Below are 14256 nucleotides of genomic sequence, written 5' to 3' on the forward strand. Positions count from 1 at the left end.
ACAAATACAAATGCACGGTGAGACCTGCACATGCTAGCATCTGATACAGGCAGGTCATTTTATTCCTGTGCTGACCTGCTCCAAATAGGAATGTCCCAGTTTGGTACTATATGGATCAGGCCATCAGCTGCCGGTCTGGAACTGAGCAAGGCAGCCGGAACCGCAGAGTGGGCCGAGCAAGACAGCAGCCACCAGCGCAGATTAATAAGGTCCTCTCTGGATGGGCCTTCCCGCTTTCCTGCCTGGTTTATGAAACAGCAGCTCCTGAGCAATTCTTTTTAACTCTTAAAGGCACTCAGCCATGACCCCCCTGCTTTCCCTCCCCCTCCAAAACCCCAGGCAGCCAATCCAGTGCCTCTTAGCTTTACCAGGCAGCGCTTGGAGGGGACGGCTTGGGATAAAACCCGCTTGAAATGCCACTCTCGCTGGGGACAAAACTTCCAAAGCCATCCAAGGCAATTCGGGATCGCCTTGGTCTTCTTCCCCGGGACGATCTGGCAGGGACGGCCGAGAGCGCCGACCAGGTAAAGAGCGACCCAGGAGCCCCCAAGCTGCACCTGGGCAGGTGAAGTGGGGGGCGGGGCGGTCGGTCGTAGCTTGGTAGGGACCGTGATCGAATACTGGGGCGGATGGAGAGTAGCCCCCACTAGACAGGATTTGGGGCGCAAGCACCCCTCCCCCAATTCCCCTCTCACCCACGTCTAACCCGTCCCACATCTCAGCAGGTGCCAGGCAGCCTTTGTGGTTGTGTATTTCGAAGCCTCCCCCCCCCCCCCACCGGCTCTTGGTCATGCGCCTCTTTCTTCCCCAGCAGCTCCAGTTGGGGGGCTTGGCACTCCCCCAACCCGAGGACAGACGCCCGTCGGCCTAAGGGGGTTCCTGCGCTCGGCCCAAGAGCCCCCTCCCCAGCCAGAGAGCCATGCCCCATAACTCCATCCGCTCAGGTAAGCTATGCGGCGCAGAGCCGGGGGGGGGGGGTGGTCCGGGCAGGGGAAGCGCTCATGGGACCCCGCTCCGTGGCTTGGCGCCAAACCACGCGCCATGTCGTGGGAGGCCAAAGGACCCTCGACGCGCCGTCCCCTGCCGAGGAGGCTCCGCCTGCACGAGCCCGGCCAACGTGGCCACCACGGGCCTACGCCGGCCTTGAGTCGCGGCACCCCCGCGGAGGGAAAAGAGGCCTGCCAGGCAGGTGGCTCTGCGCGCCCCGCGCCCCGTCGAGGCCTCCGGTCCAACGCCCAGCTCGGAGGGCGCTTTTGGCCGCCCCTTGAGCTCAAAAGCCACCAAACGGGCCCGGCCCGGCTCCACCAGCCGTCCCTGTCCCAGCACGGGCCGCCCGGGGGCTGCCTTCGACGTCCAACTCCCTGCTCACCCTCCCAAGACTTAATTCGGGGGTGCGAGAAAGGACTGCAGAGATCATCCAAACCAACCCCGCCGGCGGTTCAAGCAAGGCAGCCTCCTCGCAGTCGCAGCGAAAGCGGGCTGGAGACATGCCTTACTGCGGGGGGGTGGGTGGGCTCTAGTTAAGGCCGTGGTCATCTAGGGTTGGAGCTCGGGGTGGAAAGAGAAGCCTGCCGAAATCTCTCTTTGCAACTTCGCCAAATTTCCCTGATCTGGGTGTGTGTGTGTGTGTGTGTGTGCGTTTCGTGTGTGCGCGCGCGTGTTTCTAGGAGATTCCCCCATTTATTTGACCGGACCGCGCAGGATAATGGATGAAAAGATGAAGGCAAAGAGCCAGTGGCGGGTCAGGTCTATTGATCCTCAGTCAACAACGTGAGACCGAAATCAATATTTCGGTTTAATTGCGAGGAAATATGAAATCCAGGAGCGGCGCTGACCGCGGGGAGGGCCGGCCGAGCCCTGAGATCTCCATTAGCCCAGCTCTTCTGCAATTGTTGTCTTTTCTTGCCGAAGATCGTTTCTGACAATTCAGAGGCTGAGAAGTTCGTAAAAATTAAAGAGGGTTAGGCTGGTTCCTATCGCCTGGACCCTATATGTGACAGTGTTTTGTTATCAAGATTAAGCTGAAGGCTGAATATGATATGTGCGTTTCAGGTACAATAATTTTTATTCTAAGGATTTTTTAAAAAAAATAGCACGACCGGAACTAGTGGGATAGTCATTAAAAAAAAACTAGGATTTGGTTGCCCCGGGGATTAACCCGTTATATTTGGTTCTCAGCCGATTGATTCCCAGTTTTTTTTAATGGTTTTCGTTAAAAAGGGAGTTGCCACAAATTAAGTTGGTGTTAAAAAGCCAAAGAGTTCCGGCCCTCTGTCCCCAGATACTCTGCAGTTTTGTGATTTTTAACTGCGTGAGATTATAGGGAAAAATCGGATTCCCGGCAGGTCAATTTCACCAGGCAAATGGGAAGCGATTTGGGCAGCTGAGAGGACGTGCAGATTTGATTGATGATCCTGTCTCGCGAAACCTGTCATTGTCGCTGTGCCCGCTTCAAGTCCCGGCTGTCCAAGCTGATGTGGAAGCCGAGACCAACTCGGTGTGCGAGACCTGCTCCCAAGTCAATGTGCAGGAACAGCCCAAAGTTCTTCTCGGCCACTGCAGACGAGGAAGCCGTGGCTCCCTTGACCTCCAGATCTTGATGCGTCCCTTAAACGCAGGAGGCAACAACGCCCCTTCCCTCCCCCCCCCCCAGGACTCTTCCCCTTCTGAAATAGACGAGCGGGGGGGGGGGGTTCAGTGTGGGGCGTACCCCCAAACTCGTCCTTAATCAACAAAGGATCGCACCTTCCAACCGAGCCGTCGGTTCGACCGGCCGGTGGTTTCAAAACGCCCTTTGCGCTTCGCACCACGAAGCATTTTGTGCCCCCTGCCTTTCGCCCGGCTGCGTTTCGCCCTCCGGGTTTCATGCACTGATTTCCCTATTTGGGCGCCCTGTGCCCGTCGAGGAGGAGCACCCTTCCAGCCGCCGCCGACGGAGGGGACCGCGAGTTCCGGCCCTGCCCGGCGCCCCTCCAGCTCGGCCGGCGCCCTAGATGGCCTCTGTGCCCGGGGGTCGTCGGCTTGCAAAAGAGGGGGCTGCTGTCGGGCGTTTTCTCATTCTCCACCCGAGCCCAGCGCTGCCATCCGGGGCGCATTTCTGTGGGGACTCAGCCCCACGGAACAAGGCTGAGGGATCCGCCCGGAAGGGAAAGGGACGGAGGGGGACTTCGGAGAGGAGGGCGGTGGCGGCTTCCGAGGGGCAGGATCTGGCCATTTGCGGCTTTTGCTAGGCGACCTCCCGGCTTGCAACCGGCTGCGACTGTTCATGGGCAAGCCAAGTCTGTTTGCTGGGAAAGCCATCTAATAGGCCTGCAGAGCAAGGCCAGGACTTGGCTATTTAGCAGGGTGGCAGTTGGCCAGACCAGGTTGCAGAGTCGGCCGCCCTGGAGGCACAACCCAGAGGGGGAAGTAGGCCTTGCCTGTGCTTCTCTGCTCTCCTGACTTCTCTTGCCCCCACCCCCCCACCACCACCACCCTTGATTATGACAAAAAATGATAATAATTGCCAGCCTGTCAGACCCAGGGCAAAATTCTAGCCAAACCTTTGACAGGTCTGTTACTTGGGGACAGGATGGGGAGACCAGAGTTGCTAAATGTTGGGCTGTCACCAGTGGACCCTTTTAATTTTCATTAGAAGGTTGATAGCCTAGAGAAGTGATGATTTTCTGGGAGCAAAGGTCATCTGAGCCCTACTCATGGATTCTGGGGAGGCAGCTTGAGAGGTGCCCCCCCCCCCTCAGGATCTGGGTGTGAGCAAGGAGTACTGTTGCCCCTTTAGTGTGAGAGAGAGAGAGCTCTCCCGGGACAATTCCTATGGTCTCCTACAGCAAGGCGAAGCAGTCTAGTTTACTGTGGAAGAAAACAGTGGCCCTGTAAAACAGTGGCCCCTTAATGACTAACCACATTTAGGCCACAGTGAGCTTGCTTGAGTCAGAGCTTGCTGTCATCAGGGGCATAATCAAAGGGAAAGGATCAGGGACTGGGCTGGGGCTCTGTGGCACGGTAAGGAAGAGCACGCCCCCCCCCCCCCATCCCATATCACGTCTTCTGCTTTGGGCACAGGAAAGACACGGATCACCGATCCGCTTGCCATTTCCTGGCAATGGCTCTCTGTGCTGCCACAGCGCCCCTGACGTGCATTCCGGCTGATCGGGATTGTTCCAGTTCTTTGCATCCTGCACTCCAATCTTGAGTGCCTGACATCTTTCTCGGCATCTCCCACACTGTATAAATCCTTTGTCAAACCTGGGTGACTCTGCCAGGCTTATACAAGAGATCATAACTTGTTGATTGAAGCTCAGTCCACCCAGAATAACTCCCACCTCTTACAATCTGTGGGATGCAATCCACATCTCAAAATAGGTATGCATTGAAGGGAGGGGCACCATTCTTTATCCATCCCACTGAGATATGACTGGCTTAGAAGTGTAACAGTATTAACTAGGCTGTGTGCAGTGATCTTGACCGCTTTGATTTGGAGTCTCCAGGCCAGCAGTTCATGATTTAAAAGCTTGCAGTCTTAAACGAGCAGAAATTGGTCCCGTTAAAAAGACAGCTGTCTCTTGTATCTAGCCAGCTAGTGATCTACTATACTGAGTGAAAATGTTCAATGATCTTTATAGTCAATACTGATGCTTTCAATTTTATTTCAGTAATGGCCAAGCTGTGTAATTCTAGCTCCTCCTTGATTCTTTCCATAGTTGTATTTTGGTTTTAAGAACCAGGTGGGCTAGGACAATCAATTCTGGATTTCCTCCATCTCACTGGTGTAGAAGGTGCTTCAAAAGAGCCCAGGAGGCATCACCATTTGTGTCTTCAGGGAGCACCCATTTTGAAATAGTTAATCATAGAACAGTGCTTGACTGGGTACCTCCTAACATTTTTGTTGAATCTCTCAGTGTTTTGTGAGTGGACATAGCCACCATGGCAGCCATTTTGGAATTAGACTCACCTCTTCATTGGCAGCCATTTTGTTGTGGTGTTCCCTTCATGTTCTCAACATTCTAAAAGGGCCCACAAATCGAACAAGATCTGGGGACCCTTGGGGCAGAGAGTTTCACAGGTGGTATAGAACAAGTTTCCTAAATGGACAAATCCTTGTATTTTTCAAGGTGGGAATTAGGCTTCACATTCTAACTTTTAGACTGTATTGGGAATTCTGCATGTGTGTCTCTTCTGTTTTATAGAGATACATACACCTGACACGAATACATTAAAAGAGACGTTGTCAGGCAAGCCAAATTTCACCAATAAGATGGAAGACAGGAAGACTCTGATAAGCATGTCAGGTCTGAATATTCAAAAGAAAACAGTGGGAGCATGTAGGAAAAAATTATTTTTAAAATTGAAACAGTGACAAAACAATTGTCATAATTTCTTGATATTTCTATGTCTCTTTCTGTCTGTCTCTCTCTCTTTCTCTCTCCTGCATAATTGTTATTGCTTGCATGATTGCTCTGGCCTCATATTCCATCTCCCCTCAGAGGCATTCTCAGTTCTGCTGTTATTCTTGTATTAGTGCTGAACCCATTAAAGCTAATTTGTTCACCCTAATCTCCATTTATTTTTCCCTAGTTGATATTAGATTTGCCTCTCTATTGCTCTATCCTGATTTTCTTTTTGTCTTCCTAATAGATCCCTCCCTCCCCTTTTCTCTATTAATGGTATCAACTTCCCTTTTTCCATCCTCCAAATCACATTAACTCTTGACTGCCCTCCTTCCACTGCTCAGACCCCCCTAGCAGGCAGCCTTTGGGTGTTACGCTCATGGGGGGGAAACTGGGTACCTCCAACACCCAAAGCCTTCGCACAGCTAAGCTTGCCTGAGACTGGGATGTCCTCACAGGGTTGGCCCATCACCATTTCAGGACTTGTCAAGTGATATTTTTGTAAGGTCCAGCTGTTATCCATTTGTTGCGGGGAAATCTAGACATCTTCCCTCCAGATAGCTCTCTGTTGCTGGGGATATTCTGTTTTCCTAGTCCTCAGCTTCAGTATGTTGTTCCAGAGAAATGTGACTTACTGTATGGTCGAAGGTTTCACGGCTGGAATCACTGGGGTGTTGTGGGGTTTCTGGGCTGCATGGCCATGTCCCAGTAGCATTTTCTCCTGTTGTTTTGCCTGCATCTTTGGCTGCCATCTTCAGAGGAGCCACTGATGCAGTTGAAATGCCAGGAGAAAATGCTACTGGAACACGGCCATGCAGCCCACAACACTTCAAATGTGACTGCTAGCAAAACACAGAAGATCCTTTCCCTGTCCCAATCTTTAGGGAACAAAAATATCTGGACTGGAGATTCAACAGAAGACAGTGTCTTGTAGACATTTGGCTGGGGTGTGCATCTGGAATAGCCAGGCAGACACAACTTTTGATATGCCTGCCGGGGGAGTCAAAGCTCCCAAGAAGTACAGTTAGGGTACTACACGCCTCTCGGGGTTCAAAACTGTCTTTAGAAAGGCTGACTGAATGAATCCTTATTGCACATCCATAACCCTAGGTCAAGATCTGGCTGGCAAGGACTCAAATGAATATTCCTATCTGTTAGTCATAGATAAGTGAAAGAGAGACCAGCGGAGCAAAAAGGAGGAGGCAAAACTTTAAAAAGCTATTTATTTGAATACTTGAAGCTGAGGCCTCATACTGAGGCCATTTACGTCTGAAAAGGCCAGCATTGCCTAAGCAACTATTCATGTCCCCAGGTAGATGTCTGTCACACGCCCTATACGTGTTCAAGTGCTGTAGAATTTTATAGATATACCTACAGCAAGTAGTAACTTCCTACCTGCTAAATAAGGAAATGAGAAATATCTCTGGACATTCACTTACAACCTTGAAATTTGTCACACTGCAGCCACAGAGTTCCAAAGACCAAGGCTGCTGAGTTAGAACATGTATAGATTTGATGCTATTAAACTTGGGCTCGCCTCGAGTAACCAGTTCATCACGGTAACTCCCTACACAGCTTGTAGTAGACCATTCCTTTTCCAATTTACTGCATTTTGAGAGTGGTCCACACCTACTCTGATTGGATACTTTTATTTTGGACCAGATATTCCCCCTGCATTTTGTGCTCATCAAAATAATGCCTTGGGTTTTCCCTTACTTTTAAGATTATATCACCTCTACTTTTCTCCTGCTTGAATCCACTGTAGATCTAAATTTCAGTCAGCTGGCAGTAACATTTCCAGCAGCTGACAAAAGTGGGTTTTGGTCTCCTGACAGCTTTTGCTGCAATGAATTTGTGAAACTTTAAATTAATCTGTGGCTGCCACAAATTAACTTGACTACCCTTCTGGATTCCCCTCTCCCCCACCCCTCCTTTTTGAGAGAACACTTACCAATGAGAAGATGTACAGGAAACAAAAATATTGGGCCATGAAGTCACCTATGACTCCAGTCCTAAGAGCCCACATTTGATATTATTTACTCTGAAGAAATTGTTTTTGAGTTTGATCAATAAAAACTAGGAGGGGGGGGGGAAACGATATTGCTTATACTTTATTTAAAACATTTAAATACAACCACAACCCTTCACAATTGTTGTAGTTTCCATTATAAAACAGCAAATGGAGCGATAGAAATCAGAAATCAGATTAAAATCTGGCAGCAGAACGAAACACATACCTTTAAAACATAGATTAAAACTGTAAAATAAACAGATTAAAACTGTGAAATAAATCTAAAGCTACAGTAGCTATCAAAACAGGATAATAAAACTGGAACAGAACTAGGTAAAATTCAGCTGAGACATAGGCTCAAAATGATAGTTAAAATAAACATTTAGGCTGGTTATCAAAAGTCAACCAATGTGGTACAGCAGCTAGAGTGCTGGTCTAAGAGCTGGGCGACTCAGGTTCGAATCCCCATTCTGATGTGAAAACTTGCCGGACCAGTCAAACAGTCTCAGCCTAACGTACGTGGTAGAGTTATTGTGAGGATAAAATGGGGGGAATGATGATTTAGTTACTTCATTTATACCCTGCCTTTCTCCCCAATTGTGATGTAAAGCAGGTTGCATTGTTCTTCTCTTATCCCTTTTTCTCTCTCACAACAACCTTGTGAGGTGATATTGGGCTGAGTGTGTGTGGCTATCCCAAGGTCAAGCTCCCAGAGCAAAGTGAGGATTTCCACTGAAGGGCTCTGTTACTGACGAACTCTGAACAAGGTAATCCCACAACCTGCAGTATGAAATGGTGGAGTCCATCCTAGCACTTTGCCACCAAATTTCCACCTCATCATCTTGCGTGTATAGATGAGGCCTCAGTCTTACATGGACTGTGCTTCAGTTTCTTGACTGTGCTTCAGTTTCTTCCAGTCCACTATTTCCCGCAGGCACTAATCCGTTTAGGATGGCCACCGCCTCACCTGACTGCCTGCCATGAAAAAGAGAGAATTGCAAATCAATTGACCCTCGTCTGTTTCAGAGGTTGACAAATGACTTGGTGTTTGTTTTCAGTTTTACAGCTCAGGGTTTGGTGTTTCTTCTGAACTACATTTTTGCCTGCTTGTGGTGGATTATACAATTCTCAAATCTTTTCAGATTTTCAACCACAGTTTGAACGTCAGCAAATGAATTAAAAACTGTTGCTGTTTATTCGCTAACACTCTGCCATTTGCCTTCGTGTTAGTGCTCTTTAAATGTTACACCAATGCTGTGGCATGAACCCGTGGGAAAATCACTCCCACCACTGCTGCTGTGATGTCTAAATAACTTAATCGTGGGCTGGGTCCTGGACTGGGTGCCGTTTGTCAGCTGAAGTTGGATTTTTTTTTTATCCTACCCCTACTAATCAGCTATGGCTCACAAAAGTCTAACAGCGTTTGGGTATTATTATCAGATGAAGTAAATGAAATACACGTCAACAGAATAGTTTATATTTTCTGCACTCTCCTCCTTAGGTAAAGCAAAATACGCATGTAGCCCCAAAACTGAGTTGGGGAGCTGGTGGGAGAAGGATGGGAGCATATCACAGCCAGACTGCTGACTTACCACTCACTTACCTAGAAAAACACTGTCTGGGCTTGCAGCAAACTCAAAGGCCGTGCTTCCCTTGTTTTATCCCACAAGTAGACTCTTCCATTTGCCCGTTCCCTAAATATACTTCAGCTGCAATCGTTCCCAAAAGATTGTACCAAACCAAAAAAAAAAAATCACAGCCAAGGGGCAGAAAGTGGACAAGTAGAGGTCGAGGTCATTTGGATGCTCCGAAAAAACCCCACCCCACTCTGTTTGGTCAATTCCCTACCGGAAAAACGAGGCACAAAACTGGAGCAAGACCCTCCATGTAGAACAGCCTCAGTCGTGTGTGCAATAAATGAATTTTCAAATTATATGTCATTCCTTTCCACCAACTTTTGCATTCTTGCCACCGCAGTTCCTTTTTCACTTTCATTCTTATGGTAAATCTGATACAGGAGGAAACAAGCGACAGAGGTTCTGCATTTTAAAGGCATCCCATATTTGTAAACTTTTCACACTTCCTTACTTCGCACTAATGTCCATTTTTGCAAATCTTTTGAGCATCACAAGGCCACATTGTCAGTGGCAACCTTACATCTGCATAGGGAGCAGTTATGGGGGGGGGTGTCTTATTTTGGAGAAGATAGGAAGGACAGCAGCTCAGAATCAATTGGTATAAAAATTGTCAAGAACTTCCATTTATGGAAATTTCTAATGATGTTGACAAGGACCAAGTCATTTGTGCATTTTCGATCAGAGTATTCCATATCTGAGCATGGAAGAGCTCAGTAGCAGATAATCGGTGGCTGGCTAGTTAGGCACGTTAGGGAAAATTTTTCTCCAGGTTTGCTCCAGTCCCACCAGGCATGACTTCAAAGTCATACAGATCATTAATGGCCATTCAACAGCTCTTTGAGCTGCCGCATTGCAATAGTGGGATACCTTTGCCTTGGAGACTATTGGCAGGACTGGACATGATGCAAAAGGAAGTCCTCCTTGCCCTTTCTCCAGCCATCCTCTGGGCAGACTTATGGAAACAGAGAGTGACTCAGTTTGATGTTTCCAAATCAGGTGAGAAGTTATTAAGATTGGCAGTGATTATACAACTAGGAGGCTGCAATTAGTGACCAGATGCTTGTGTGGGTGAGGGTAGAATTGGTTAGTGTTTAACTTGGGGAATTTTTTAATGTTATTCTTTGCGCACATGAACTTTGAGGATGGGGCACGAAGAAACTGAAATTGAAAATTACTGGTAATAGGTGGAGAAGGAAATACATCTCTCCTCCTGTTCTGTGGGGCTGGAATGTTTGTGAGCACAGGTCACGTGTGGCATCTTTGCTGTTTGCATTGCTTGAGATTGGCCATGTAGTGGGGTGTGTCAGGTGAGCCATTTCCTCCAGTACTTTCGTGCAACCAGGGCTTGGATTGTGTTGCTGCTATGTGGCACCCTTCCCCGTTGATTCTCCCAGAGTTACCAACATCCTTTGGTAGAATCAGCTATGGGATCCTTCTGGACTTCCTCTGGTCTGGGAGGGATTGGAGGATCTGTTGGTCCTGCTCAGAGATTGCTCTTCTGCCCCAGGACATCTTTCCTTCTGGGTTCTGCAGGGTTCTATGTTGTCCCTGTGTTTGGCAACAACATGAAATTATGGGTGAAGTTGCTTAGGGATTTTAGGTGAGGTGTCACCAGTAGGTGGATGACATTCAACTCCACTTTTCATCTGAGCCACGTGTGGCAATGGGCATCTCATGTTGCTACCTGGGTTCAGTGATGGATTGGACGAGGGTTAATGATGTCTGTGCAAGACAAGGTCCTGTGGCTGAGGACAAGGATGGGATTCAGAATGAAATTGCATTCTGTTTTAAGGATTAATTTAAAAGATGCTGAGAACTTAAACATGAACCCGAGCAATAATTGAACTTATTGTGATTTAATTGTTTGTTTGTTTCTGTCCAGACTGCTCTGTGTTTTGTTCAAGGTTTTAATTGGATGTCATATTGAACCTGTGCAGTAGCTGTTTCTATAAGCAACAGAAATGGCTTTATATGCTATGGTCAAGAGCATGTGAAGGCAGCCAATCAAAACAGCTCTTTGTCATGCTGTAAAATGACGGATCAACTACCTAGGAAATAGTGGGCTTTCCCAAAAAATAACTGCATCTCCCATAATGCAGTGTGGGTGTGGGCATGCATGAAATATTCCCAATCTGCACAGTTTTCCTACCTTCTTTGTTTAATAAACAAGCATGTGGGCATTATGGGCCAAGAACACAAACCATGCAGCTCTGGAACTCATTTGGTAGTGGAACAAAGTTTTAACTATAAGAATTTGGGAGACATAGGGGAGGCGAGAAGCTACAGGCATCACATCATTTATACACCTCAGTTTTACTTCCTTTTGTCTTTTTCCCCTCTGCCGTCCAGCTGACTTACTGTGACCCTGTAGGGTTTGCTAGGCAAGAGACGTTCAGATGTGGTTTGCCATGTCTGCCTCCACATAATAATCCTGGTATTCCTTGGCCATCTCCCAACCAAATACCAGCCAGGGCTGACTCAGTTTCATTTCTGAGATCTGGCTAGCTGGAGCTATCAAGGTCAGGGGGCTTGTGTCATTAACAAACTCCAGATCAGGCAGCCATAAGGAACACAGAGCTATCTCACAACTCTTAAGTCACAGTGAAAACACTGTACTTTAAAAAATTAAGAATTTGATGAAGAGTAGGGTGGAGAGGCAGCTGAGAATGAGGAGCTTGCAGGAAAGTAGGTGGGATATTTTTCTAGGAGAACTACCTTCCAAATAGAAAATTTCCAGTGTTGGAATATAATAGAGCAGATCAACATAATTAGACATATAATTAGTAAAAGTGGGGTCCCACAAAGACTTGCTCTTACAGTTTGCTTTTTCCCTTCCCTAGAAGCCCTATACCTCTTCTCCTTTCCTGGTTCCTTATTTCTTTAGCTGCCCTCCCATCTTCACCGTTCCCTTCCTCACTCCCCCTTGCAGCCCCTGCCCCATTTGTGTCATGTTGGTTGCTGGGTCAGGCCCACTTGCACAGTAGGCAAGTTGCAAGGAAGGGGCACCTTGCTTTCCCCTGTAACCCTCTTCCCACTATTTCCTCTTTCTCTCCTGGCAGCTCTTGTATCTTCCTCTCTCTCTGCTTCCTACTCTGTTTCCTTCGCACCCATGGACCAATCTATCTTTCATCTGTGCCACCAGATATTTTTATTTGGAGTCCACCCTTCAAAGCTGTCATTTTGTCCATCTCTGTAATGTGCCTGAAAATATCAACTAGACAGTCTTCAACTGGCTGGGAGTAGCTGAAGCACAAATAGTTATGAGGCTGCACTTTTCAATTCAAGATACGCAAAAACTATTCAAAGAACAGGCTCTTTCAGTTCATAAATAGGGTGGGATAGAAATGTATATAGAGATGAAATATAGCAGAGAACTTGGGAGGGAGGAGGGGGGAGGAAGTGGTAGAAGCTGAAGACATATTACAGGGCGAGATAAAGCTGCAACCCAGGCCTGTTGACAGGGCAGCAGAATTAAGAAAATAAATATCCTCGAAAGAGTATAATTTTCATTTTAAAAATAATAATTTTGATAAGAACAGACAAAAAGAAAACAGAATCAAATCCTAGTTACAATTAATTTTAAAGACTAAGAGAGGAAGAACAATTATACATTTAATATTATATTTTTGAAAATCTAAATTACTGTAATGCCCATTATGCAAATTCTAATAATCCAAAATAAATGTTTAAAACACTGATGGATTTTTACTAGTATAAATTTCTAGAATTCTTCTCACAAAATAAAAGTTGTATCGGCATATTATTATCATATTTCGCAGTGTGATTAATTGTTTATCTATTTCCCTTTAAATCCCTATTATTATATAATAGACGTTATTAATTGTTAATGTACATTATTATTGCTATTTCTTTCACACCTCACCATTTTTTTGAAAAATATAAATAACATTATTTCCATTTATCATTTTCTTAACCTTTTCCCCAAATATCTTCACTTGTTTCTAAGCACAAGCAATATGCAGTATTCTTTCATATCTCTGGGGTATAGAACTTGTTTATTTATTATAATCATACTTTGCATTTCACAGTGCAATCCTCAGCAGTTCCGACTTTCTAAGCCCATTGTCTTCAAAAGGCAAGTGTGTAACTCTGCTTGCGATTGCACTGTTAGTGTGCTCAACACAAGTACTTTAACTTGGAGTCCTTACCTCTTTAAAATAGGTCTGTACTATTTCTTATTCCCATATTGCAGATGGAGAGACTGAGGCTGAGAGAGAATTGATTGCCTTAAGTCCATTTGATGAATTCATGGCAGGTGAAAGATTTGGATGAAAGTTTTCCTGATGCACAACTGAGCCATTATGTTACACCGGCACTCAATGTTTCTGCTTTTTGTTTGTGTTGTATAGTAATGAAACAAATGCAAGCAGTCGGACCCTTGTAGCACTATACTTTGAAATGTCACCACATGCCAGTGCATGCCAGCTTCTGCAGAGGCATTTGAACTAATTTGTCACAAAGAAATTCAGTATGACATGGCCAAATGGGGTGGGTTGGAATCCACCTGTATTATATGGTTTGATTTTACCAGGTTTTCACCTGAATCTAGCCCACTCACCTCCTCACAGCAGTCCCCACCTTGCATGGCTTTTTATCCAAGCAAATGTTGTGCTTCTGGCACAGCCTTTTGGTTGGCTGAAAGTGGCTCCTCCTTTTGATAGAATCCAACCCTGTATGTTCAAATCTAAAGGAGGTTTTAGTTTGCAATACTACTTTGTAAGCCTCCCCTTGGGCAGGTTCCCTGGAGAGATGGCATAAAATTCTTCATAAACAAATATTTAAATACATACCAGAGCAAGCTGGACTTCTGCTCAATTTTGTGAACCTTGTCCCCTCTCCATTCCTGCCTCTGATGTTTTCAACACACACACACACATTTTTATATATATAATATCACATCAATGAAGTTCCACAGTTTGTTTAATCAGGCCTGTGCTTTCTGTTTTGCAAATGTGTCATGCAGTTCCTAAATGAAATCAGGTCTCTTCTTGCCCGCTCGGGACTGGGTTTGTCTCTTAGCAGGACACGGGGGATTGAACCAGCTGGGCGGAGCCTTCGTGAACGGCCGACCCCTGCCGGAGGTGGTACGGCAACGCATTGTGGACTTGGCACACCAGGGTGTGCGGCCCTGTGACATCTCCAGACAGCTGCGTGTCAGTCACGGCTGTGTCAGCAAAATCCTGGGCAGGTAAGCATGAAG

The 14256-nt window shown here is 46.6% G+C and overlaps 1 protein-coding gene across 11 annotated transcripts in view; it reads left to right on the forward strand.

The window, feature by feature from the left end:
* The first annotated feature begins 419 nt into the window (after positions 1-419).
* PAX8 (paired box 8) overlaps positions 420-14256 on the forward strand; it is a 38292-nt gene continuing 24455 nt past the window's right edge. For 6 of the 11 annotated variants that reach the window (XM_048513462.1, XM_048513465.1, XM_048513470.1 and 3 more), the window contains exons 1-4: positions 420-524; positions 812-944; positions 13249-13311; positions 14037-14244. In XM_048513462.1, coding sequence (XP_048369419.1) covers positions 920-944; positions 13249-13311; positions 14037-14244 — 296 coding nt within the window. In that variant the 5' untranslated portion in view covers positions 420-524; positions 812-919. The remainder of the gene's footprint in view (positions 525-811; positions 945-13248; positions 13312-14036; positions 14245-14256) is intronic. The other 5 variants (XM_048513466.1, XM_048513463.1, XM_048513467.1 and 2 more) reach the window with 5 other exon arrangements.

The sequence above is a fragment of the Sphaerodactylus townsendi genome, linkage group LG12 (assembly GCF_021028975.2).
Source record: "Sphaerodactylus townsendi isolate TG3544 linkage group LG12, MPM_Stown_v2.3, whole genome shotgun sequence".
In the NCBI taxonomy this organism is placed as follows: Eukaryota; Metazoa; Chordata; class Lepidosauria; order Squamata; family Sphaerodactylidae; genus Sphaerodactylus; species Sphaerodactylus townsendi.